This window comes from Phytophthora parasitica (assembly GCF_000247585.1).
Source record: "Phytophthora parasitica INRA-310 unplaced genomic scaffold supercont2.79, whole genome shotgun sequence".
NCBI lineage: Eukaryota > Oomycota > Peronosporomycetes > Peronosporales > Peronosporaceae > Phytophthora > Phytophthora nicotianae.
The window spans coordinates 56,026-81,249 of NW_008649065.1; the positions used below are offsets into that span (position 1 = coordinate 56,026).

Consider the following 25,224-nt stretch of genomic DNA (forward strand, 5'->3'; position numbering starts at 1 on the left):
CAGAATGCGATCCTTTTGCCTCCAACACAAAAGGTAATGTCTTCAACTCTGTTATCCTCACAGCTCGTATGCGAAAGATTCGTCCACAATTGTCATGTTCAGCACACTTGTACGTCACAGACCGCCCCCGCTTGCCGTCGTTATGGCTATGGACGTAGCGATGAGCGTCGAAAAGTTCCATTGCGGTCAGCGCAGCAGACTTCATCTCATGGCTTGAAAGTACAGAGAACACAGGGTGACGAGAAATCGGAGAGCTACGTGTCATTTCCTGCGTGTCAAGTCAATACGATAACTTAGAGCTGTAATAATATGCAGGCTAGAAGATAAAAGCGTCGGTGCACCGGCGTACGTACCGGAGTTTGGTGAAGTGGTGGTGGGAAAACCAGCAATGCTTCCTGTGCTGCAGGGTGAGATTATTTGGCGCGCAAAGTCCGTAGCGTTATGAGCTCCATGCCGCTGAAGTCGCAGAGGCGCTGACCTCAGGTCTTGAAGTTTTTGCAGCTGTTCTAGATGTGTACTCGGTGTCTAGCCGGTTTTACCAGTAAGTATTCGTTTTTCATCCGGTCATTTTATTTTATTTTTGATAATTTGTCTGTACTCGGGATTCAGCTTCTTGTACTCGAAAACCATCTCCTTTCACAATAGTTGACGAATCCAGAAGTGCAATAGATAAGTCAATATCTTTTCGATCGCTTGTTGTTTGTCTCTTGCGGAAAATAAGGCAACAGCAGTTATTACTCGCCCTATTTGAGGTCAACAGCGGGACCTGGGCACTCCCTCAAACAGACCTTGTCGGTCTCGAAAGCTTTCACCGCAAGCAGCTCAGGCAACTCATCGGTGTCCGATATCCCAACTGGATCTCCAACGAAAAGCTCTACGACTGGACTGGGACCAAGCCGTCCTGCTTTGCAATCGCTGGAGACTCTTCGGACACATTCTTGGCCGACCGACGGACATCCCAGCAAACCGCTTCATGGAAGCATACTTCTTGCCCAGCGACAAAGGCTCATGGCGTGGCAGACGGCGACTGACCCTCCCTCTGGTTCTCGATGCTGACCTCCAGACTCTTTCCTCAGGCTACAGACTTCAGCGAGCCCCCGACCTCTACCTTCTCCGCTTGTGCGCGTACGACAGAAAAGGTTGGAAAAACTAACCGACGGACTACTGGTTCACGCTCCGACAACCGGACTCTGACCGAGAGAAGAGAGGAATAGTAGAAAACATAAGAGATAACCCGACGCATGCGGAAGTTGAACCACTTCGGTGGCTAGACAGCACGCGAAACGCGTTCGCAATACAATACAATATTTGAGGTCAGCGTTCAATATATTACTGCTACAAAGCGCCAGGGCAATTCGATCCGTACTTCGGCTATTGCGAAAGTGCAAGCGCTTGATAAGCTGGAAGCACACTACTCTCGAGCGTCGTCAACAAACAATATGGACTGCGTCGTGTCCTTATACTTTGCCTTGGCTCCCCCATTCACAACGCGGTGGTAGCTGCCGGAACGTCGACCAGCTCTCCCCTTGACAACTGCGCTACCAGCCGTAAGATACAAGTAGACGCATGCTGCCACGAAGACCACCAGACTCATATTCCAGCCGAGAGGTAGTCCTGCGCTGAGCTGTTCCGCCAACAATTCCGACTCTATAGAAAAGGTGACCTTGCGTTGAAGCGCCTCCAAGTACAAGAATGCGCCTGTGAGCCAAGCCACCAGCTCAGATGGTCCGTCATGGTCTCCATTCGCTATCGATCCATGTCCTGATAGTACTGGCTGTTTCTCAAAGCGATCCACAAAATGAATACGTTCATCGGCGTCCTGAACGCCCATCTGCTCGAGCAGCACAATTGTGTAGCACAAGTCGAAGCATAACGCATCGAGTGCTGTGGTATCGTTTGTCACGGGATGTGACAGCGCAGCGCCAGCGACTGTCTCCTTGTACGGAAGTGTACACAAACTCGTTGCAGCGTTCCGCAGTGCCAGAAGAGTCGGGCTTGGGAGTTGTAGTTGGTCCACTTCCTTTTCCTCGAGCTTGTCACTTGCGTATTCCAGCACTCGACTTGCACTGAACACCGCTTCTCTCAGTACTCCTGACGCGTAGAAAGTTCCAACACCCTGTGGCTGCGGGGCGCTACCCAAAAAACAAAAGTTTTCTGGCGGGCACTTCGCGTTACTAGACCTCACATGTGACCGGAGAAGCTCCATGCATTTGTCGGCGTTTCCCGTGCCTTGCAACGTCATATTTACGCCCTCAACAACGGAATAATGTTCTCTAAAAAAGCATGGATGTTGTAGAGCGCTCGATGCGGCCTTCTTGTCCTTCTCCTGCTTCAGTTGGATCACAGCCTGCTGCACTGCACGCCGTCCAAAGCCTGAATATTCACGTCCGTAGAAATCACTAATGTTAAGTGCCACATTCACCTGTCGCTGTCGTTTGCTGCGTCTCCATCGCTCTCGAATGTCGAATACCATTTCAGCAGCATCTGAATCCGACTCAGATATCAATTTGCCAGCTTTTCCTCCAGCGTCCACGTGCAGCAGTCCGAAGACTTCAACTTGCCCAGGACTGAGCGACGGTGCCACTTTTCCAGAGAAATAATTGGTCCCCACTATATGGAAATAGCGACGCCAAGTGGCCGGCACGACTCGCAAGTCTCCGTTTGACACGAAACTCTCCTTATTACCTTGATGCTCCGCATTGAGCGCAAAGGGGAAGTGGCTGTCACGTCTGGCACGAGTCCGTAAATGGTCAAGGCGCCTGGTCACGAGTGACGCGGCGTCCTGAGTCTTGGAACCAGACGAAATCTCTGATTCAACTACGACGAAATGTGCGAAGCATAGCGCTGGATCCACCCGATCCTTGAGCCACTCGACGGCCTGGTCAAACGCCGGTTGTAGGATCTGATACGCCTCGTCCGCGCGTTTTATCTCGTCCTGTGTGTCTGTATCCTGCAGGACGGATGATAACGCAGGAAACTGGTCGTAGACGTTGATACCGTCCTGCTCGTAAGCGTTCTGCAGGACCAGCACGCGCGTGTGCGTTGAGGCCGCCACTATGAACACGCGGCAATGTGTCCGTGCCGGTGGTGGCATGGGTCCGTTCTGCGTAGCCTGCACGCAGCTCAGCAGCGTCAAGAGCAGCAGCAAGAAGCCACGTCGCCCCATTCGTCGGACCTAAAGCGTGGAATCAGAAAAACAAAGGAATAATCAGTCATGTTGTGGACCACGTCATAATGATGTGGTGCACACGAGTATTCCCCTTGAAACTATTGAGCATAACGGCTCCTCTCAGTCTTCCCGCGGAGCATGAGCGAGTCGTCGGGACCGCGCTTCCTGCTGCGCTCCTGCGTGTTCCTGCTGGTGCTGATCGGCAGTCTGTTGCAGCTAGTCTTCTTCGCTCTATTGCCACAGATCCAGCTACACACAGAGTTCTGCAACGCCACACTAGCCTCGCGTTCACTGCTAGCTCCCACACCCACAAGCGCCGAGCTGGCGCCGCCCATGAAGCTGCTGTTCCAATCATTATACGTGTCTCCACGCGAATTGGCGCTTCAGCAGAAGGAGGAGGAGAGACGGCGTAATGAACTGGCTCAAGATCCCAAACAAACTATCAGAAGCAAGCAGGACGCCGCAAAGGACGAGGGATATCGCAATCCATTAGGAGGAGAAGGCGAGACGTTCCAGGCCGAGACGCTGGCTGAAAATCAGGCTCTGAAAGCGCAGCAATTGGCTGAAAAAGAAGAGGAAATGGAACGGGAGCGTCAGATGAACCTACCCGCTGGCTTCTTCCTACAGACAAGAGGTCAAGGTCACGAGGCGATCATCTCCAAGTCCGCGTACTGCATCAACGTTGTGACACCTAGCGATTCACCTGGAGTTTTACTGGACTTTGAGTTGTATTTGAACGCGTTGCCCTCAGCGCGGCCCGTGTATTCGTACAGAGGCAATGGTGAACAGGAAAGTTCGAGTTACAGTGACGACGGGAAGGCCAAGCGTCTGGATATGCCCCCGTCGGTCATTGACATTTATCTGGAGCGACATCCCGTGGACAAGAAATATTATCCAGACTTTCACGCGCCTAAAGAGAAAAGCATTTGGATGATGCAGAACGTCGAGTTCTTCGACAGACACGAGCTGGACAACCCCACGGTGGGCGTCATGATGGTTAAGAACCGCATCGGGCTTAAGAAAGTGCTCGAGTACAGACATCGGCATCAACTCTCGTATTCAGTCTTCTACACAAAACACACGAGTCGCGATTTGTATCAGCCTGCGGTACAGCGTGACTGGACGTCATTTTTGCATTTGGCCGGTTGGAGCCCGTTCAAGAACACGCGTGTGATCCTACAGGCGTGGGCGTTGCATCCAGAATGGCCGCAACTGATCATCCGTGTGATTAAGGCCGACTTGTGCCAGTGGATTGAGGAACAATTCGGTGATAAGGACTCGTGGAGACTCCAAAATGTGGACTATGCTTGTGGTTCGGTGCCTGCTGAAGAGAAGGACCGATTGCAGAACCAGATTGGACTTCACTTGTGTCCTAGCGAGACCGAAGGGTTCGGCCACTATATTAACGAGGCTCGCAGTGTTGGCGCATTAATCCTGACAACGAACGTACCACCCATGAACGAGCTAGTGGACGAGAAGAGCGGCGTGCTGGTAGGAGAGCCGCATCCGTGGTGGTGGCAAACAAAAGGAGACTTATTTATGCCACTAGCACAAGTGGACGTAGCCGACATCGAGCGGGGCGTAGAACAAATTCTGCTGCTCTCCATAGAGGAGCGTAAACGAATGGGTCGGCGTTCGCGTGCCAAGTTTCTAGAGGACCGCGCGTATTTTCTCAACGCCATGACAGCACTGGAAGAGAGCCTTTGCCAGGACGAGATCCGAATCGAGAAATTACAGCCCTATCTGTACTAGCGCTCGGATAGATAGAGATATAGTACCCCCCTTACCTGGCAGTCTAGCTTGTAAGTAGTAGCATAGTTATCCGCCATTTTTCACACATTCTTGTGCTGTTTTCTTCCGATATGACCTGGGATAACGAAATACTTGCCAAAACTCAAAGACAAATTTCACACTAGATTATGATCATCGGCTACATGCAGTCGCTACTTTGCTCGCTTGAGCTAATACATAGATGTAAGCTATCAGGATTCGCTTGAGGATCATAGACATGGGAGTCGACTTGGTCGTCTTAGTCCTCGTCCTCGATGACTCTAGTGGCCTTCAACTCTAGACGACGCTGGAATCGAGCTCGTAGGACACTTCGGAAGAGATCGACGGCGGCTTTGGAGAGCGCTACAGCAACCATGGGGTTCTCCGTCTCAAGACGCACGAGGTTTGGTGCGATGACAATGGCTAGTTGATCTACACCCATGTGGTTGTGCGGTTGATATTCGGCTACATACGCCAGCAAGTCTGCTAACCACAGCACGATGCTGCACTCCAGATCTCCTAAGAGGCTCAACACTTCGACTTCAACATTCTCAGCCGACGCTAAGCGTTCCATCTCGCCTGCAGGTATTTCATGCAAAATAGGCACTGGTAGTTCACGGAACCAGAGCTTGATGAGGTCGGCCAGCACCCGAACGTCGTGCTTCCCTCCTCGGAAAGCTCCGCAGTTGATATCGAGCATAGCTTGATCTCGTTCGTCCTTACTGGGTGACTCACGAAAGATGTGAGGAGTCATGTACCCTCGTTTAGCAACGAAGTGCTGTTGCAGCATGACCAGCACGGCGGGGACTCTCTCCTCGTACCCAGGAACAGCCACCCGTGGAACTTGTCGGAATGGTAGTTTGAAGTGCTGGTTCATTATCCGCACGGGGTCGTTGCTGTTGATCGGGTCCATACTCGCGATCATACTGGACAAGCTCATACGACCGATAGGGGCAGAGCTTGTACGTGTCCGCTTGGACCGACGAATGCCCTTCAAGTCTTGGGACACCGACGTGTCCATGGAGCAGATAGTGTCTGCACGACCTCGTTCCGAGGCTCCGGAGACCAAATAGTCGGCAAAGTTGTCCGGGATCCCCTCGAATCTTGCTTCCTGGAAGTTGTAGTGGATGTGCACGTCGTGCTTGAAGCCGTAGGGCGATCCGATCTCCAGAAACGCGGTGAAGTCCTGGTCTCCATCGGCTTGTGGGGTATGGGACGGAGACGATGGAGACCCGCTATCGGCCTTGACGGTCTCGTGTTCAGGCAGCTCGATGTTGAGCATGGTCAATGATGAAGGTCTCCAGGTCTTTTGGATCGTGTTGGTGGGACTTGTTCACTCGGATTGTGAACTGCAACAGGCTCAGGCCTGCGCATGAAAATCTGAATAAGATTTCTGGAACGAGAGCAGCGTGATCTTAATGATACCACTGCAGTGAAAGGGCGCGGTACCTTGTGCGGTGGGCTTGAGTGGTTGAGAACGTTGCACGGCGGCAGCAATGGCTAAGTTGTTGTGCTGCTCCCTCTTCCAGGCCGTCTCGCAAAGCGATGTTGATTTGACGGCGCGAAAAGGTATATATTAGGCACTGTTCGCTGTCAAACCCGTTGGGTTGCCTTCTTGGGAGAAGAAGAATGGCGAGTGCGTTGAAGGCCGTTTCGAAACCACTAATAGCGAGAGAGGTTTTAACTTGATACAACTGCCTGAAATCGCGTGCTGGCATTTTGCAGAGGTTACACTTGTTTTTAAATGGCATTTGCATACAATCAGAGTTTTTCTCCGTGTTACTAGAGGCTCTATGAATCATTGACAATACTAGCTTCGAAGTACATGTGCACTATTAGCAGTTAGCGCTGGTGCTTGGAACTTCGAAGTAGAAAAAAAAAGTGTGGTTGTTTTTACCGATAATCGCTAGAGACCGTCGATGAATGTATTTGTGGGATTTTTTTTTTTCTATCGGTGGGTTGGCTGCAATGATGTTTTATCGCGGTAATATATCATGGCGGCTTATTCGCCAGCGGGTCTTTCCATTATCGAGGTGAAAGGGTGCTGGATTCAGGACTGCGCTGACGACTTCGTTGGAAATATTGAAATGAAGATCGTGCATGCCACGCTAAGCTTCACGATATAAACATTGCGCGCTCACGCAAATCCAACAACGATGGCATCATTCTCACTTTCAGCAACGCCGTGGCAGGCTCCGAAGCGGTAGGGAAGCCCTTTATCGCTGCCGCGACTCGACCTCTCCACCGAAAAGAGAGCGTCAGCAGTCGTGTCCGAATGTTGCTGGCACTATTGGCCAAAGCCTAATGACTGGGTGCAGCTTTCGTCCGTTATCCTGTTGCTTGAAGTTGTCCATTCGCGTCTTGTGATTGGCCAAATTACTTCAACGTTACCATACCCGTTACAGGCGTACTCCGACCCAGAACATCTGCCGCGTTAATGTGGTTAATGGTAGCGTCGGAGACGACCAACGGAGCTGAGGAATGCCGCTGCAATAATGGCGCCCAGAGCGAGAGCTGCCTGAGTGCTTTTTGACAGTCTCATTACGTTGCTCTCCGTTATCTGTCTCAATCTCCTTCCTGTTATAAGCACCGTGTTTCCCAATCCACTCGATGGACAGTCTGAAAACGCACGACTAAGATTTTTTTATTATTATCATTGCACGCACGTACACATCAATTTATTCTTTTTTCGTGGGTCGAGAAGGGGTCAAGGATGCAAGCAAAACGCAATTGACGGTCTTAATTCTAAGCTTTTTATCGCTTGCGCATGGAATCCGAAATGCTGGGGTTGAATGTAAAGTCAGCGAATGTGGAGCTCAGCACCATTGACTGGTGTGTGCACACACTATCGACCACTGGCTCCGACGTGAACTCGGAGTCAAAGTTGCCCACGTCCAGCTCGTCCTGCACCACTGGATGCCATGGCGGTATCACCTCGCGTCGCATCAGTCCGTCCCAGGAAATATCTGCAAAAAACGGGTGATCACGCAGTTCTTGAGCGCCACGCGAACCCAATCGCTCAGTCGGATTAAACGTGAGCAGACCACAAATCAACGACGCGGCCTCGGGAGGCATCTCGGGCGGCATCATCGTGCTCACAGAGCCAGGAGTCATGATCTTCTTCACCATAACCTCGCGATTATCGTCAAAAAATGGGTGCACGCCAGTCAGCATTTCGTAGATAAAGACTCCAAGCGACCACCAATCCACAGCGTAGCCATATTTCTGCATGTTGTACACTTCGGGCGCGAGATACTCGGGACTACCCACCAGCGTCTGCGCGCCTTTGTCCGACACCACGTTCAACTTTGACAATCCAAAATCTGTAATACGTAGATGACCAGACGCTTCAACGAGGATATTCTCTGGCTTGAGATCGCGATAGGCTACTTTCAGACGGTGAAGATGTTCCAGTCCCAGCACAAGTTCAGCCGCGTAGAATCGAGACAATTCGTACGAGAAACCATCGTCCGACATATGATGGAACAGCTCGCCACCAGAGCAATAGTCGGTCACGAGATACAGTTTATCCTTTGTCTGGAACGAGAAGCGCAGCCTCGCAATAAATGGGTGGTCGATCTCTTCAAGAATCAGTCGCTCCGTCTTGATATGCTCTTCCAAGCCGTGACGAACCACGTTCTTCTTGCGCAACACCTTCATGGCGTAAACGACGTGTGTGTCTTTCTTACGAACAAGGAAAACCTTGCCAATTGATCCCTTGCCGATCACCTTGATCAGGTCGAAATCACTTACAGACACTCCGTGCGAGTGATGGCTGGACGAGTTGCTGCCACGACTGCTAGCGATCGAGGCGCGCATTGCCGACGAACTCGCGTCTGTGTCCAGCGAAGATCGACGTGCTGTTTTCCGATGATGAGGCGACTCGCTCGCATTGGCTCCCATTGCAGTACTGAGGCGACGACTCTGCTTTTTAGGCTTCAGCGAGTCCAGACGATGGCGAATCACATTGCCCAGCCACGTCCGTGTCTTCGCTTCCGACTCCGAGATAAACTGCGCTGCACTACAACCGCGATCACGCGCAGCCACGAAGTAAGTGAACGTTGTTTCCAGCGAGAGACTAATAGTCCGGGCCTTGTTGCTGCTGCTGCGCTTGGACAACGCTGATGCTGGCGCAGTTGGTGGGGCTTTACCGTCGGCTGATGGCCCAGATGCTGTGAGATCTCCAACCGACAAACAACTGCATGAGAGTTTCTCCTCTTCTGTTGGGATATGGCTACCCACAGCAATCTGAGCGTCGCCCTTAAAGTTGATGGCACGTTGCTTTAAGAATTGGGCCACAGCAGGAGACGTAGTCGATGGGTCGATGCGATAGGCGCCTTCTGCAAACACGAGCGCATTTACGCGCTTGACAACCTGATCCTCGCGCTTTTGGATCAGCGTCACCACCGACTTAGCGCCGAACGAGTACGCTAAAAAGTAGACATTGCGGGCTTGAGCACGAGAAATGATGTTATCCCACATGTAGAGCATGTGTTCATCTGGCGATGAATTCCCTCGAATAGGGAATGTATCATTCCCGATGGTAACGTTGTTAGTGGAGGGATTCACCACAGCCACACCAAAGTTGCAAGCTGTAGCTCGACGCATCACTGGCAGCATCGATCCCAGCTCCAAACCTTCTTGAATCAGCAGATCTCGACTCCAAATACCTGGCTGCGCTCCACGTCCACCATTAACTACCACGAGTAGATTAGAGTTGGTACGCCAGTCTGATGTAAGGAAAATACTGGAACGAGCTTCCTTCGGCTCATCAGGCCTCGGGTCAAGAGGTACACGCGCCTGTTTGAAGGCCAACTCGGCCAGCATTTCCATCTGGATGTGAAAGATTGCAGCCTTGACGATGTCGTCCAGCTCGCCGGCACGCCTCTCGTCGCTCATAAGCTCGTATACAGCCTGGTTCGTGCGGCAGTGACGTAGTGTACCGTTATCGTCGAAGTAATAGTCCAGTTCTTCCAGTGACTCGAGCTGGTCGGTCAGTGCGATGCTACCACGAGCCAGTGCGTCAGTGTCACTACTACCAGTGACGCTGCTGGCGGTGCTGTCCCCGAATCTCTGCTTCTGGAGCCGCACAGCATCGTCCAAGCTCATACATAAGATATACTGCTTGCCGTCCTCACAGCTCGCCGGCTCCGAGATCTGCTGCAGCGACGCCGCATGCAGCACAACGCATCCCTCCAGTAGTCCCGGCGGTCGCTGCTCCACCTCCATGTCGTCGTCATTGCAGCTCTACGATATGACATGCACCGCACAAGTAAATCAATTGGATCCCCTCATTGGTGCATGTGCTTATAAGCCACATGCTGATAGTTGCGTTATAAGCGACAGGTATAGCTATCGCACCATGAGGAACTCGTTGACGACAGAAAGCCACGAATCTGTGGGCATGACGAACGCCATGACCGGCGCGCCCACCTCCATTTGCGAGTCTCGCGCACCCGCCAGCTGCACGAACACGCGTCTGCTGTCCGCCATCCTTGCTCGTCCGCTCGCGCCGCAGAGTGTGCGGTGCCGTCCCCTGGCTGTCTTGACGGCGGCCTTCTTTTGCGGCGGCGGACGACCAAAGTCGCACCTAAGCGGGCTCGAAGATCGAACCCATCCTCCTTAAATCTTTTCAACCAATCCAAAGCAGTGACGTTCACTGATTGGATAAAATAGACAGTGCAAAAGCACGCACAATAATGGAGATACCATTCCTGAAGTTGTTCGCTTATGACACAGATGTTGCGCTCTCGCTTGGCGTCAGCGGCGACACGTGCGACCTCGCGGGTGTGCACGCGTATTCCGCCTACGAATCCAATTGCCACTTCTTTCTCGAGCCAGGCTTTGGACCCCGTGGCTGGTTTGCCGCAGCGACGCGTGCAGTATGAATCGCATATGCCGACGACGCCGCTGCAGAAGCTCGCCCTGTCAGTCACGTCAGCGCTGACTGTGTTCGCGAACCCGGAGCGCGGCGACATGTTGGCTGCTCTAGGCGAAGTCACAGGTCGCGATGCGTTGCGTCGTATCCATGCGCGCATGTGTGCCGACCCTGTGGGAGCGCGTATCTTGGCCGAGAAGCCTGTGATCCGCAATGAAAACATCGACATGGACTACCTGCGCGCGCTGCCGGCCGAGTCGTTTGGCCGTCATTACGCCACGTTCATGGACTCGCATGGTTTTGACGCCGATGGACGCTCGCTCGTGCGCTTCGTGGATGACCCGGAGCTCGCCTACGTCATGCAGCGTCACCGCGAGTCCCATGATTTCTGGCACACGCTGTTCAACGTGCCCCCGACGGTGCTGGGCGAGATCGCTCTTAAGTACGTCGAGATGGCGCACTCCAAGCTGCCTGTGAGTGCTCTGAGTGCATTTGTGGGCCCGCTGCGTCTCACCAGCGAGGAACGTTGCCTTCTGATGAAGGTATATGTGCCCTGGGCCAACCGCGCGTCCAAGAACGCGCACTCGCTGCACTGCGTCATGTATGAAGAGGAGTTCGAAACTCCAATTGAGGAGCTACGTCAACGACTTAATATTGAGGTCGCTCCCTCGCTCCCTGACTCGTCTGAGCACTACAAACGCCACAAGGATGACAAGCACTGATGCTATCGACTCAAAAGAACGAGAATATCACTCAATTTATGTTAATGAGACCGAGTATTCGCCGAATTCACGACTTGCTCGCCCCAAACAGATCGTACTCGTTATCACTATCGCGGTAATCTTGAGCAGCAGCGTCTTTTTCGGACACACCGTGACTCTGCACACTGTTATCTCTCCAAGTCTGAGTACTTGCGATTTGTCCACTAATTGGCACTGCGTGAGCTTGAGGTTGTGCTTGGTTAAAGTCGATAGCTTCGTGAAGTGTTGGCGGCGGGGCCACAGTCTGGAGTACAGGTTCGCGTACAGCTGAACGCATGGCAGAAGTAGCAGCAGTGGAGATGGACAAGTCGGGAGTGCTTTGAATATTTGTATCAGCTCTTGCTATAGTCGGTGGCGGTGTCAGCGCTGGTGATGACGAAGATGGCCCGTGTCCACTACTCGACCGACGTGATTGCTGGGCCGGTGACGATAGATTTTGCAGCTCAACTCGAGCCGGGACTTCTGGAGGCGACATGGGACCTGGAGTATTCGGCGAGAGAAACGGATTGTGTGCGGCCTCGCACTGAAAATCGTACGAGTAGTTCATGTCCATGATTGGCTTCACTGGAGGCTTCTTCTTCACAGAAGTCGTCGTATCCAGGGAGCTCAGACTTTTCGAGACTGCTTGAGTTGATGATGGCAATGGAAACAGTTCGTTGTACTCAGCACTGGACTCGCTGTACACACTTCTCCCTCCATCACTTGTCATGCTGGCAGCAAGGCTATTGTTCCCTGTGTACTGGAGTCGGGCAAGTTGAGCAGACGATTTAAAGGCGGCATATTTCGGAATTGAGTCAATCTCCAAGCACTCGTACTCACCCATACTCACAGGACTTAACGGACCCTCCGGTGTGTCTCCATCCGACAGTGGGTACTCAGGCACTGCACCACCACCCGACGTCCCATTCGGCAGACTCTGGACACTACTACTAGCCGAAGCACCAGCACTGCTTACCCCTTTGGCGTACGGGTCAACTGGGCGTCGATACGAGTCCGTAAAAGGGTTCATGGCGTCGTTATCTGCCTCTGCTCGTGCAGATGCTTGGGCTCTGGACGTCTGTCCAATGGTCCCTGATGACGTCGATCTAGCGAACTCCTTGCTCCCAAACATCTCGGAGAAAGCGCCTGTAATCTCCGTCCCCAAAGCTGACATCTCCGAGCTGAACTCTGCCGCTGTCGTCGACTGTGCTCGGACTACATGTACTGGGGGCCGACCATCCGATCCTGCAGTGCTAGTATCTTTTCCATTCACAGGCGCATTCTTCAACGTGACAGTTGTCGATAATATCTGCAGATAGGCGTCCAGATCTTCGCGACAGCCTTCGGCGCCCACTTGGCCCGTCACAGCGTACTCCGTCAGCAGCGTGTTGGCCAGCAACACGAGCTCGCTGATCTGGTTCAGCCGCTTCTCCATTTTACTGTTCCAATCGCCCATTCCTACGACCCAGCGACCTGCATCCGCCACGTACGCGACGCTAGATCTACAGACAGCAATACAGAGTATGAATATGATGCTATCCGTGCCAAGCTCTACAATACTACATCTGCGACTCACTCTAACTCGTCGCGAATCTCGTCTCGGTACTCGTAGCAGCGCTGGAATAGCAGCGTCGCTGTGTCCATTACGCCTGAGCGATTGCAATACAAGCAACGATCTGTCAGTGAATGCACAAAGAAGTTGTCGATCGATGGCAACGTACACGTTGGCAAGTTCGGCCCCATCCGTTGGAAGAACTTTTCGAAGTAAATCACCTGTCAGTAGGCCACATACACCACCATTTACAATGCACATCGTTGGGTTATTGTGTCCTTCTGCAAGGCGGCGGCAGTGTGGATGCAGCATACAGGATGGCGCTTACCTTCTTCATGAAAGTGGCGAGGTGCTCTTCCACGCGGGCGATGGCTGTCATCGACTTGCCGATACTCGAGATTGACTGGCCGGCGCTGAAGATCGACGTCATGGCGACTCAACGGGGATATATAGAGAGAGGAGAGCAGAAGCTGCGTGGGCAGGCGGAGTCGATGGAGTCGGTGATGGAGCTCCTGCTTGCGCTTGGTGTTCTTCAGAAGCCGAAAAATCCCATAGTATAGGTTTTGAAAGACTTACAACAATCAAGTGAGAGGGACATTATGCATTAACAGAGTGCTGATTGAAGTGCGTGTCAAGGTTGAAGGCCGATCCTGACGAATGTTGGAGCGGCCAGTTATATCGTTGAAGCTCGCACATAGTTTTCGCCACGGACATGACGAGGCTGCAGTCCGTAGCTGGCCGCAGCTCCATCTGCAAGCGCTCGCATCAGAACGTCAAGCCGCAGTGCAAGAGCGCTCACCCTTTTGATGTTATGCCGACCATCTCACAAGTCAAGCACGATGGCAGCCGCTGCTAGTTCACGACCACCGTAGTGTGAGAGTCCCATCGTCCGTATTGGTGGACATACATTGCTGTACGTTACGACGCATCAAAATGAAAAGCGCATGGTTGCGATGCAGCAGCAGCGCCGACACGCGGCTCTATTCCGCTGGTGGACGGATCACGCGGTTACGTTTTCTTCGCGCGAAGCACCGAATGCAATTCACCGGATGGTATTGCTGCTGGGTGGCAAGTGTTCGTGTGGAGAGCCAACATCGACGATAGAGAGATCTGACCATCCCTGCATGTGTACAGCTAGTACAGCTGACAGAAACTCGTCGAACATCCATCCCTGTTGGTAGTGCAACTCACCCCAGACTTGAGGAAAGCCTTGATGAGTATCGGGAGTACAGTACGATAGAATATGAGAGCTGCTGTCGTGGTGAAGGACGGTGTTGCTCAAACTTTCGTTGCGTCCTCGCGCGAATGCACCTGGCGCTAACTGCAATTGTGCATTGCCTTTCCGGCGATGATGCTCCAGCACAAGGCTGGCAGCACTGGCTGCGGCTCGCGAAAGGGAACACTTTGAAGTATAGCAAGCTCAATGCAAGTATCTTGTCCACAAAGCAATTTGCTCGTGCACCCTGTCCAAGTCCGTGTGAGCTGGAGCTGGACAGGAACATCCCGTGCTTGCAAGCGATCTGGTAGGTTACAGCACCGGCCTTGCAGTGATGTTGACCCGAACATGGCCGTCATCTGGAGAAACGGAACTTATCATCTTGACGAGAAGCGACATCAGGAATATGACCATGGCCAGGTGGTGGTACATGTTGTTTATTATGGCCGAATAATTTAGCTTGTTTCCTTTAATTAAGCTACATGTACTGCGGCTGGCATTATTTTTCACGCGCATCCTACATGTAGGGGATCTCACAGGTCAACACCTCGTTGCTTATCTGCTGCACAAACGATAAGGACCGCCTGCACTTTCAAACAAACGTCATGTGGACCGTATTGATCACCGTTCTTCCGCGCCAACAAGTGCCTCAGGGAGCTTTCTTGAATCGCATTGAGGCCGGAGCTAGATCGGCTATTCTGGTTTGATGGCGCGTATTGCACTAGGTGGCAAGAGTCAATGTAGCGAACCACAACTCCATGAGCTGGTTTCTGAACCGAGTCCGACTAAAACTGCGACCTTTGGTAAACACCTAGATGTAAGTAAGCTGCAGAATTAGCTTCAGGATACGGTTGATTATCCGGAAAACCACTTTAAAATTGACCGTTCGAGCGAACAAAAACTCGCGACAAGACAATGTGCCACTCGAAACCGGCTGCGTTTTCGGAGCCCTGCGTGCGTTCAAGTGGGAGTCAACGAGGGCTTTGCTCACGCTTCCGCCGTACTGAGTCAAACAAGTCAACTGTTGACCCTGCTCTAGAGCAAAATCGCTGACCCTTGCAAATCACGGTCGTGAACATCGTTTCCATACAATGTCCAAGTTGATATAATGTTCGAATCTCACATAATATTATGTATTTGTCGTGTCGCTACATTGTTCAAGTGAAAGTGGTGTGCTTGCTTTGTTCGAATTTGCTCAGTTCCGTATCCGTAATTCTTGGCTCCAGATGACCTAAGTGCTTCGCAGCCGGGACGCTGCTCAACTCTTTAGTCCCACTGTAGGCACGATAGAGTCAGAGGTTTCAGCAGTTTCTGCATCAATTCTATCAGCACTGCTGCTCGTCATGACCCTGCTCTTACGCCGCGCACACCGCCTCCGGTTGCACCTCGTTCAGTTCGGTCTCACTCTGGAATTCACCGGGCAAACGACAGCTTTTCGCGTGCTGATTTACAGGTCCAACAGAAATGGGCGTGCCGTCCAACCACAAGGAAGGGGGCGGTTTCTATAGCGTCACTTCCGCTTACACCAACTCGGTGCAGGAGTCAAACTACGGAGGCATGGAGCACGGTCACTCCACCATGACCATGACCTACGGACCAGACGGTCGCAGCAGCTTCGACAGTCTCGAGCCCTCGGCTATGCTGGGCAACAACCGCTTCGTGGCAGGCAACAAGTTCTTCAACTACCAGCAGTTTGGCGCGCTGCGCGAGGGCGGCGGAGTCAGCCTCTTCTCAGCTTCGTATTATGGATTGCTGTTCGCTACGGCTCAAAGCAGTATTATTTATGCCGTTCTACGATATTGTATGCGTCCGACATTGATGCACTCGCTTATGTTGCAGCGATCCGAGAGTTCCGTCGTCATCGAGTGCCTACTGAGTATCCCCACGACACTCAGCTTCTTCCTCGGTCTGTTGTCGGATGTTGTACCGATTGGAGGATACCGTCGGAAGTCCTACATGATCACCGGTACACTTTTGAGCTTCCTCATGTGCATGGGACTGATGATCCTCTCCGCCACCGTGGACGTGGATGACTCGACGGAAGACGAGCTTAGCAACTACATCATCTACTATATGGTGCTTATCATGGGCGCTACGTTCGGCACCATGCTCAGCAAGATCGCCACGGACGCGCGTGTCATCGAACTGTCCCAACGTGAGCCGCTCACTACGCGCGGTACCCTGCAGATCAACTATCTGCTCTTCCGAACAGGCATCGAGTGGATTGGACTGTGGTTAACTGCCATCCTCGTTCGCTTCGACGAGGATGGCAAGCACAACTACGCGCTGCGTATCGACCCGTTCTGGGTATACGCCCTGTTGGCGCTACTCAGTCTCATGCCCGTGCCGTTCGTGCTACGCAACTGCTCCGAACGGACGGTCAATGCCGAAGCTGGACTGATGAATGAGATTGTGGCGGAGGAAGGCAGCGTCGCCATGATCACGACGGCTCCGTCCACGGCCAGTGCTCGTATTGGAGCTTTCTTCAGGATGTGTCAGCAACGTGCCGTGTGGCAGCTTGTGCTGTTCCTGTGTATCCTGTTGGCGACCACGCGATTCTACTTCGGCTCGGCCAACGCCGTCTTCATCGGAATGGCGGGGCTTAATCCGAACACGACGCTCATAACCAATGCACTCAAGTACGTGACCACCATGGCGTCTATGATCATGTGGAAGGTTTTCTGGTCCAACTCGTCTTGGCGACGATGTGTATGTCTGGGTATCGCTGTCATGGTCATCCCCGAGACCTTCCGCGCTATCGTGATGATCTACGTACCATCGGTCCGTACCCAGGCGTTCTACGACACGATCAACTGTATTATGGGCTTCACGGACGGGATCATCACTATTTTCTCACTAATTCCTGCTACCGAGATCGCTGAGAATGGATCGGAGGGAGCTACGCAAGGTATGCTGCTCTCGTTCCGAAGCACAATTGCAATCGCCATGCGCACACTCAGCAGCGACTGGATGGCTGATGTTGCCCCGGTAAGTCTCGACGACGGAACAGGTCGACTACTATTGCTGCTACTCATCGCGTACGCTGTGCACGCGATGTCTCTCCTTTCGGTGCTCCTCCTTCCGCGTCAGAAGCTCGACGCGCAACAACTGCGCGTATACGGCGGCTACAGCAAGTTCGCGTGCATCGCAATCTGGATCATCTTTATCGTCTTCTTCGTCTACGCCATGGTCGTGAACCTCAAGGCTATGGCAGATATGGCGAGTTAGTCAGAGATCGTTAGGATACAAAGTTGTAATTTATATATTGGGAACCAGGTATGAACAAGGTGAACTGGTCGCGCTTCATGGATCTAGCGTTACGTCGATAGTTGGTGAACAAAGAAATAAAGATGAGTTTTGGGATAACTAATTACATTCGTTATCATCTCAAGCGATATGCGTATTCTTACGAATTGCATCGTTATCCAGCGTCTTTTCAGAGACGACTCCTTCGATATGCGGATCCTCGTTGATAACGAAAGTTTTTGTCTGGGTGTAGCCCTCAGACGAGTAGAACGCACGCGCCTTCTCCATCACAGTTCCTGCGCCCAGCCAAATCTTGTGGTAGCCATGCTTCTTGGCCCAATCTTCAAGTACCTGAATCAGCAGATGACCAACACCACGGCGTCGATAGTTCTCCTTCACAGACATGCGGCGTAGCTTTCCTGCGTTGGCGTCCTGAGATTCGAGACCCACTATCCCCACCATTTCGGTCGGCTTCAATCGAGGTGTTGCAACCCAAAAGTTTCCTCCAGGTTTGCTGTACGTCATTGATGCTACTCAGGTCACCGGTTGTCAAAGCCTCCGTAATATGTTGATGCACTACCTCAGCATGCATTTTGTGCACAGGGGTAGTGCATCATGCCGTCCTCAAAGAGCGCCACCGCCCCCCGGTCGGAACTGGCGTACAACAATGTCTGCCGAGCTTCAAGCTTCTTTTCTATCATCAGTGTTGTGTATTGTTGATGTCTCTACCGTTTTGGCATTCAACGGGGCATCCAGGACCTTCTCAAATGTGTACACCTCGAAGTAGAGATATTTGCTGACTCCGGCGACGGTTGTCTGCCTAAACCCCACCGAGGGGTAGAACGCTCTGGCCTTGTCCATGACGCTCCCATCGTCAACCAGACCTTCCAAAATCTGTTCTCTTGAGCCCATTTCTCGAGTGCTGCGACGAGCTTCCGTCCAACACCAAAGCGTCGATATGTGTCTTTCACGGACATTCATCGCAGCTCTCCTTCCTTGTTGTCTTTAGGCTGAAGGCCCACGAAGCCAGCCATTTCTGTGAGTTTGTCTTGGGTGTTGCAATCCAGAAATTACCTCCAGGGGTGATGTAGATACCTCCGATGTCGCTCAAGTCGCTGTTCAGACTACAGGTACACCTTCGACTGCTCGGGCATGTCGCGGAACGCTTCATACGAGCACATTCTAGCCGTGAACACCTCCACAACTGAGGCAGGTCTTCCGTACGGTGTTGACGGATCACGATTTCACAGTTGAGGATGCCCATATTTTTTGGCGCGTGGCGAGTGGTCAAAGACTAGGATTCGATGGTGTAGTGGTAGCTCGAATTTAATAGTGTCTGGCTTCCTAGGCGGAAGATCCGTCGCGGTGTTCGCCCTTATATGTAAACGCTCTATCTCTCCAAAAGGAAAGCTATTCGCCACCCCCTCCTCCTCCTCCTCCTCCAGCGAAAACACAGTGTCTGTTATGACAAAGTTAAATAAAAATACCGATTTACTATTTTAATCCCAGTGTTAGCTTCCGGATGAGAAGTACGCAACACATATTATTATTAATAACGTTACGCACCGTGTGTCTATAAAGGAGAGAGAGAGAGAAGGTAGTCGATTCAACTTTCTAGTTATTCGTCTCCTGGTAAATCCATTTGAAGGACCATGTCTTTCAAAGTTGTCAGTGGATTGCTAGAATCAATAATAATGTCTGCTCTAGCTACTTACTACGCTGACGCTGTCAGCACCTTTTCCAGTTTGACCACCGCGTATACCGGAGGCTCTTCTCGGATGAGATACGCGTCGGTCTCAACGTAGCCCGCCGAGACGTAGAAGTCTCTTGCCTTCTGCATCACACTGCCTGTGGTGAGCCAGATCTTGTTGAACTGGTGCTCCGCCGCCCAGTGTTCTAACGTCGACAGCAAAAGACGCCCGACACCATACCGCCTGTGACTCATCTTTACCGACATGCGGCGCAGTTCACCTTCATTGTCGGGCTTCGCTTCGAGTCCAACCATGCCAACCACCAGTGTCGGTTCGTCGTGTGGTGTGGCAACCCAGTAGTTGCCACCAGGAGCGATGTATGTGCCTTCGATGTCGCTAAGGTCAGTCTTGAGACTGTCCTCGATGAACTCGAGCAGACGCGGGTTCTCTCGCTGAGCAGGATAGCAGAGCATGCCTTCCTTGAATAACTGAATCGCCTGCGGCAGGTCATCCTTGCGGAACGAACGAATTGCAATCTTGGTCGCGTCGTTGGCTGGAACTGGAGCTGGTGGCGTTGCTGTCGTCGATGAGACCGTGGGAGCCATGGCGTTTGAGGCGGTTAGATTTGTGCAGTCGAAGGTGAATCTCTAAGTGTCATTGCTTTAGAGCGTGCCGGTGCGGCACCCATTGATGAGTTAAAGGAGACTATACCAAGCATTGCCTCCATTCTATCCGCTATGTTTGCACGAACCGAGCAAAGCACTGCATCAATCTATACAATGAGATGAGGATTAGAGGAGTGTGATTGGATGAGTGACAACAGTCACTAAAAGATTTTCTGGTGCCCACTCATTATTATTGCTCATGCAAGGATTGCCGGTGCAAGCACCTTTTCGATCATGATCACCTCGAAACGAGGTTCCTCGTGAATTACGATGACCTCGGTCTCCGAATAGCCCACGGAGATATAGAAAGCCCGCGCTTTTTCCATCACACCACCCGTGGTGAGCCAGATCTTGTGGAATTGACGATCTGACGCCCATTTTTCTAGCGTCGAAATGAGTAGCCGTCCGATGCCGTATCGACGATGAGTGCACTTTACCGACATGCGTCGCAGTTCGCCCTCCTTATTCGGCTTCGCCTCAAGACCAACCATGCCGACCACAAGTGTCGGATCATCACGGGGCGTAGCAACCCAAAAGTTGCCACCAGGTTTAAAGTAAGTGCCATCGATGTCGCTGAGATCCATCTTCAGGCTGTCGGCGATGTAGTCGTCCAGGTGCGGGTCCTGCTGGCTCTTCGGATAGTGGAGCATGCCATCTTTGAAGAGTTGAATCACCTGAGGCAGGTCTTCGCTGCGGAACTCACGGACCACGATCTTCGCCGAGTCAGGGACCGATTTCGGAGACATTGTGGAGGAGACGATCGGGGCCATGGCGTTCTGGTGTTTCAGTAATCGAGGTCTGCAAACGAAGGTCAAAAGGAAAGTGACTGGTCGTTCTGCGCCAGCAGTACTTGCCCGGCACTTATTTTGTTAGTAGAGACCATACCGGTGTTGGATGAATGACCGTCAATAAAAGGCTCATTCGATTCAGCTGCAGTCACGTCAACTCTTCCTACATGTACGAACTTTATCTAATCGAACGCTGTACTACCCTATGATCTTGCAACACCAATACATGTACCACGCCACAAGCTGTCGCAGCGAGATGAGTGCGAGAGGTCACAGCTGCTTGGCAAGCTGGAACACCTCCACGTGCGGTTCGACGGACACCACCTTCATGCCGACGTCCTGGTATCCGATGGCGCGGTAAAAGGCACGCGCGTCTTCCTTGGGGCCACCATTCATGAGAAAGATCTTGGTGAAGCCGTGATCCTTGGCCCAGGTCTCTAGCTCGTTCACCAGCCGCCGGCCGAGTCCGTGGCGACGGAAAGCGCTGGAGACAGCCATACGCCGCAACTCTCCGACACCATCTCCCTTATCCTCTAAACCAACGATGCCAACAACTTTGTGTACGCTGTTCTCTGGCGTCGTTACGACCCAAAAGTTGCCGCCAGGGGCGATGTAGGCGCTGAGAATGCGCGATAAATCTCCGTCGAGACCTTCTTGGATGAACTCAGTCCAGTGCTCCTGCACATGAGACGGGAAGCTATCGCGGTAGAATTCACAGCCGTCGATGAAGACAGCGTTCACGCCTTCCTGGTCCTGTGGCGCGTACTGCCGAATGCAGAACTCTGGTTGCTTGACGGTTGCCATTAGAACACTCAGTTGAACAACTGACGTCAGCAGTGAAGTGCTTCCTATCATATCACATGCCTACAATAAAGCATGATTGCGGCATCAAATGATGACGACAACAAATGTGCACAATACTGTTCAAAACCGGTTTTTTCGAGAACATAACAAAGAGATCTTTGGCGAGGTGAGCTTCTTCATGCGGCATCTCGGGCGTAAAGATTGTTGTGTGCGTGAGTGTGTACCCGTGAGCCATGTAGAACTGCACTGCCCTTGTCATTGTCATACCCGTGGATAACTTAACGCGCTTTAATCCGTGGGTTTGGGCCCAATCTTCCAAGTGCTTGAGCAGCTTTCGTCCCAGTCCAACGCGTCGATATCCTTCCTTGACGGACATGCAGCGTAGCTCGCCCAAGTCACCGCTATGGAGCTGCAGTCCAACCATCGCAATTACCTCTTCCTCTCTGTCACTAGAGGAGACAACTGCCACCCAAAAGTTTCCCCCGCTGGTCAAATACACGCCCTCGATGTCAGCCAGATCGCTGTTCACGGAGGCCTGACGTACTTGCTCCCACAGCGTCTTGCTAGCCTCGTCCTCACCCTCGAAAGAGTACGAACGCATGCCGTTGAGGTACAATTGCACCACCTCCTCGTGATCTAGAGAGCGGTATTGACGGATGACCAAGTTAGCTAGTTGCTGATCGACAGTCGTCATTTGGGAAGGATAGTTATGGTAAACCCCCGTATTACGGAAACTGAATTAGGAAACGCTTGCTTTTGCCTCGTAGTGAAGCTTTACATCCTCATACTGCGTCGCTCTGCATCGATACCTCAGATCTGTGGAAATGGGCTTGTTTGCGAGTGCGTTGCAGTGTTGTTGCCATTTTCCGCTTCAAGGTGTAGTCAGGTTTTGGTCACTTGAGAGTACTTTAGCTACGTCTCGGGCATTCCGACCATCTCAAACGGCTACGTTGAAGTGTTCTCGTTCTGACCCAATTTACCATGAAGCTGGTTACTCTCCTCATCGCTGAATATCGCTGTAAACAACCAGCTTCTTTATCAGAGTCACATTTTTAGCATGAACGCGAGACAAGCGAGTATCTTACTACTGATAAGAACCGAGGCATGTTGTGTGTTCTAATTTAGCAAAATATGAGCCGCGGGGGTCATTTTTTCATTTGGTACAAGACCCCAAAAGAACCAACGAAGGATGGCGGCAAGTGCTACTAATTCGATGTCAGCGCTAGCGTCGGAGCTCAGAATGTTGCAGCCTAGTACCGGCAGCACCTCTATGCCCATCGCGAGGGTGAACGCAAGGAACATCCAGTCAGCCAAACCGAACCGGAGCACTCACTCGCCCTCAGTACATCACGTGCGGCAGATGGCAAAAATTGCAACAGCAGCAAAGTCAGGGGGGCTTACATCGTCAACAAGTCACGCAGCGCTTGCGATCTGCACTCGACCAGGACCATTAGCGCCGATTGTACGCCCTCAGTCTGCAGGTGCCTTCAAGGCTCGAAAAGTGGAGCCTACACGCTTCAGATATTTCTGTAAGTAAACGTGTTCACGATAGTAAAAAATGAAAGACTAACTCTCTCACTACTGTTGGATATACAGACAATCGCGGCGATCTTCCTGTTCGGGTTAATTTCGCTGGAGCCGTGCGGAAGCTTCAGTGGCAGGTCGATCTGTCCCTGCTCGACTTCTCGCACTACCTACCAGTGTTTATGGAGGGGCTACGAGAGTTAGAGGAGCCGTATCACTTCTTGGCGCTCAACGGCACTTTGGATATGTTGGAGAAGGGCGGAAGTCGAGTGCTGCCATGTTTGCCGCAGTTGATCCCACCGATGAAGGCAAACCTCATGACACGTAACCAGACAGTGCTCTGTCTTCAGATGAAGGTGTTGCAGCGACTTGTGTTGAGCTGTCCGTACACCGGTGAAGCGCTTGTGCCGTACTATCGACAGCTTCTGTCGATCTTCAATCTCTTCATCACCAAGCGAGTGAACTGCGGTGACTCGATCGACTATGCTCAACGACGACAAGAGAACTTGGGCGACCTCATCCTCGAAACTCTCAACATCCTCGAGAAACACGGCGGTGTAGACGCCTTCGTCAACATCAAATACATGATCCCGACGTACGAGAGCTGCATGAACCGAAGATAAGACCGTAGAGACTGTAGGGAGTTGAGATTGTGCTTTATTTTTGAAAACCAGGAAACACACTTAGCCTTAGGTATCCATCCTTCTGAACGTTTCATGGACGACAAGAGTCGACTCATTGTACAAAACTTCAGACTTGACCGACTTAGACTCCTGCCAAAACCATGAAGACTCGGCCAGTACTGAGTGTAGTTGCATCAGACCACGATCTTGACTACAAACACGACTATGAAGATAAGTTTGAAGCTTCGTGTGACATCGGGGAGACGACTCTGTACAAAGCGGGTCTCCGGATCAACAGCTCCGGTGTCACGTTTGCGGACGACAAAGCAGGACACAAGGAGGAGGACGATGAAGTTGACGAGTGCGTTGTGGAGTCACGAAAGCTCGTGGCACTGGACAAACTGGTGACCATCAGTATGATCGGTAGAGGCAGCTCTGGGCAAGTGTTCAAAGCTCGGCACTGTGAATCGAACGCTCTGTACGCAGTCAAAGTGGTCACCAACGTGTTCGACAAGCCGAGACGCGACCAGTTGCTGACCGAGATCCGTACGTTGTATGGTATCGAGAGTGAACATCTCGTGGGGTTCTACGGCGCATACTTCCAGGACCACGCGTTAAGTATCGTACTCGAATTCTGTGCCTTGGGGTCACTAGATCAACTGCTTGCAAAGTTGCCGAAAGATGACGATGTGGTACCTGAACGAGTTATTGCTGCCATCGCTATGCAGATATTGACTGGACTCGCACACCTCCAGCTTGTTCGCCATGTTCATCGCGATATCAAACCTCAAAACATTCTCGTTCAGCAGGACGGAGCTGTGAAGCTCACGGACTTTGGACTTGCTCGTGAACTAAGTTCGTCCACCAGTATGGCACAAACTTTCGTGGGAACATTCAAGTACATGGCACCGGAGCGTGTACAGAACGAACCCTACGAGTAAGTTGTAAAGGTATTTTTTTCGGATGTATTGTACTAACGCCGTTTCTTCGATTTCAGCTACAAGTCTGACATTTGGAGCCTTGGTCTTGTGCTCATCGAGTGCGCGACACAAACCTTCCCGTACGCGAATGCACGGAGCTACATCGACGTGAGTTTTACATGTATACTAAAAATTATGAGGTCCTTCTACAACATACCTTAATTTGTATGGTTGATGTTTTTTCGTCCAGGTTGTCCAGAGTATAGTTGAAAGTCCAGAACCTAGCTTGCCAGAGGATGATGCTAACGGAAAGCCATTCACCCCCGAGTTTCACGACTTCATCGGTCGGTGTCTGAAGAAAGAGGTAACGTGCTCAATGTTATTTATTTCATTACGATACTGTTTGCTGACTTACATGTTTTTTAGCCTTCCGAGCGTGCGTCAGTAGAGGAACTCCTCGACTCCCCGTGGCTTCAGCTTCATAGCGCTACGAGCACTGAACGTTCAATTCGTCGGTGTGCTACGTGGCTTCAGCAACTTCATCGGAACTCACGGACCACGATCTTCGCCGAGTCAGGGACCGATTTCGGAGACATTGTGGAGGAGACGATCGGGGCCATGGCGTTCTGGTGTTTCAG

General features: G+C 51.9%; 15 protein-coding genes across 16 annotated transcripts in view; 7 read left to right on the plus strand and 8 right to left on the minus strand.

Annotated features, from left to right (window-relative positions):
* Positions 1–1,305: 1,305 nt before the first annotated feature.
* Positions 1,306–3,243, minus strand: PPTG_18016 (hypothetical protein). The gene has a single exon (XM_008916072.1). The coding sequence runs from the start codon at positions 3,164–3,166 to the stop codon at positions 1,412–1,414; it is 1,755 nt and encodes a 584-aa protein (XP_008914320.1). The 5' UTR covers positions 3,167–3,243; the 3' UTR covers positions 1,306–1,411.
* Positions 3,244–3,286: 43 nt separating this feature from the next.
* PPTG_18017 (hypothetical protein) lies at positions 3,287–5,080 on the plus strand. The gene has a single exon (XM_008916073.1). It carries the CDS (start codon positions 3,308–3,310, stop codon positions 4,919–4,921), a length of 1,614 nt encoding a protein of 537 aa, XP_008914321.1. The 5' UTR covers positions 3,287–3,307; the 3' UTR covers positions 4,922–5,080.
* On the minus strand, positions 5,054–6,445 carry PPTG_18018 (hypothetical protein). The gene is made up of 2 exons (XM_008916074.1): positions 6,389–6,445; positions 5,054–6,305 (listed from the first exon to the last, which is right to left on the minus strand). The coding sequence occupies exon 2, from the start codon at positions 6,219–6,221 to the stop codon at positions 5,199–5,201; it is 1,023 nt and encodes a 340-aa protein (XP_008914322.1). The 5' UTR covers positions 6,222–6,305; positions 6,389–6,445; the 3' UTR covers positions 5,054–5,198.
* Positions 6,446–6,933: 488 nt separating this feature from the next.
* On the plus strand, positions 6,934–7,065 carry PPTG_24280 (hypothetical protein; the record flags this gene model as incomplete). The annotated part of the gene is made up of 1 exon (XM_008916075.1): positions 6,934–7,065. The coding sequence occupies one exon, from the start codon at positions 6,934–6,936 to the stop codon at positions 7,063–7,065; it is 132 nt and encodes a 43-aa protein (XP_008914323.1).
* Positions 7,066–7,557: 492 nt separating this feature from the next.
* PPTG_18019 (AGC/AKT protein kinase) lies at positions 7,558–10,628 on the minus strand. Its single transcript, XM_008916076.1, has 2 exons — positions 10,301–10,628; positions 7,558–10,186 (listed from the first exon to the last, which is right to left on the minus strand). Exons 1-2 carry the CDS (start codon positions 10,430–10,432, stop codon positions 7,694–7,696), a joined length of 2,625 nt encoding a protein of 874 aa, XP_008914324.1. The 5' UTR covers positions 10,433–10,628; the 3' UTR covers positions 7,558–7,693.
* Position 10,629: 1 nt separating this feature from the next.
* PPTG_18020 (hypothetical protein) lies at positions 10,630–13,751 on the plus strand. The gene has a single exon (XM_008916077.1). It carries the CDS (start codon positions 10,670–10,672, stop codon positions 11,537–11,539), a length of 870 nt encoding a protein of 289 aa, XP_008914325.1. The 5' UTR covers positions 10,630–10,669; the 3' UTR covers positions 11,540–13,751.
* Positions 11,540–13,675, minus strand: PPTG_18021. 2 transcript variants are annotated; one of them, XM_008916078.1, is made up of 4 exons: positions 13,438–13,675; positions 13,279–13,330; positions 13,134–13,206; positions 11,540–13,059 (listed from the first exon to the last, which is right to left on the minus strand). In XM_008916078.1, exons 1-4 carry the CDS (start codon positions 13,537–13,539, stop codon positions 11,607–11,609), a joined length of 1,680 nt encoding a protein of 559 aa, XP_008914326.1. In that variant the 5' UTR covers positions 13,540–13,675; the 3' UTR covers positions 11,540–11,606. The 2 variants fall into 2 exon arrangements, with proteins under 2 accessions (XP_008914326.1, XP_008914327.1); XM_008916079.1 differs by having other exon boundaries at positions 13,279–13,675.
* Positions 13,752–13,821: 70 nt separating the features above from the next.
* PPTG_24281 (hypothetical protein) lies at positions 13,822–13,965 on the plus strand (the record flags this gene model as incomplete). Its single annotated transcript, XM_008916080.1, has 1 exon — positions 13,822–13,965. One exon carries the CDS (start codon positions 13,822–13,824, stop codon positions 13,963–13,965), a length of 144 nt encoding a protein of 47 aa, XP_008914328.1.
* Positions 13,966–15,676: 1,711 nt separating this feature from the next.
* PPTG_18022 (hypothetical protein) lies at positions 15,677–17,691 on the plus strand. Its single transcript, XM_008916081.1, has one exon. The coding sequence runs from the start codon at positions 15,790–15,792 to the stop codon at positions 17,551–17,553; it is 1,764 nt and encodes a 587-aa protein (XP_008914329.1). The 5' UTR covers positions 15,677–15,789; the 3' UTR covers positions 17,554–17,691.
* A 21-nt stretch (positions 17,692–17,712) lies between these two features.
* On the minus strand, positions 17,713–18,552 carry PPTG_18023 (hypothetical protein; the record flags this gene model as incomplete). Its single annotated transcript, XM_008916082.1, has 3 exons — positions 17,713–18,101; positions 18,173–18,242; positions 18,301–18,552. 3 exons carry the CDS (start codon positions 18,550–18,552, stop codon positions 17,713–17,715), a joined length of 711 nt encoding a protein of 236 aa, XP_008914330.1.
* Positions 18,553–19,171: 619 nt separating this feature from the next.
* PPTG_18024 (hypothetical protein) lies at positions 19,172–20,064 on the minus strand. The gene has a single exon (XM_008916083.1). The coding sequence runs from the start codon at positions 19,865–19,867 to the stop codon at positions 19,286–19,288; it is 582 nt and encodes a 193-aa protein (XP_008914331.1). The 5' UTR covers positions 19,868–20,064; the 3' UTR covers positions 19,172–19,285.
* On the minus strand, positions 20,048–20,815 carry PPTG_18025 (hypothetical protein). Its single transcript, XM_008916084.1, has one exon. It carries the CDS (start codon positions 20,695–20,697, stop codon positions 20,125–20,127), a length of 573 nt encoding a protein of 190 aa, XP_008914332.1. The 5' UTR covers positions 20,698–20,815; the 3' UTR covers positions 20,048–20,124.
* On the minus strand, positions 20,812–22,213 carry PPTG_18026 (hypothetical protein; the record flags this gene model as incomplete). Its single annotated transcript, XM_008916085.1, has 2 exons — positions 20,812–21,579; positions 21,647–22,213. The coding sequence occupies 2 exons, from the start codon at positions 22,211–22,213 to the stop codon at positions 20,986–20,988; spliced, it is 1,161 nt and encodes a 386-aa protein (XP_008914333.1). The 3' UTR covers positions 20,812–20,985.
* Positions 22,214–22,708: 495 nt separating this feature from the next.
* PPTG_18027 (hypothetical protein) lies at positions 22,709–23,666 on the plus strand (the record flags this gene model as incomplete). The annotated part of the gene is made up of 2 exons (XM_008916086.1): positions 22,709–23,048; positions 23,116–23,666. The coding sequence occupies 2 exons, from the start codon at positions 22,709–22,711 to the stop codon at positions 23,664–23,666; spliced, it is 891 nt and encodes a 296-aa protein (XP_008914334.1).
* Positions 23,667–23,827: 161 nt separating this feature from the next.
* PPTG_18028 (STE/STE7 protein kinase) overlaps positions 23,828–25,224 on the plus strand; it is a gene marked incomplete at both ends in the record, with an annotated part of 1,945 nt that continues 548 nt past the window's right edge. The window contains 4 exons of the mRNA XM_008916087.1: positions 23,828–24,603; positions 24,664–24,754; positions 24,837–24,950; positions 25,013–25,101. Of these exons, the coding sequence (XP_008914335.1) occupies positions 23,828–24,603; positions 24,664–24,754; positions 24,837–24,950; positions 25,013–25,101 (1,070 nt within the window). The remainder of the gene's footprint in view (positions 24,604–24,663; positions 24,755–24,836; positions 24,951–25,012; positions 25,102–25,224) is intronic.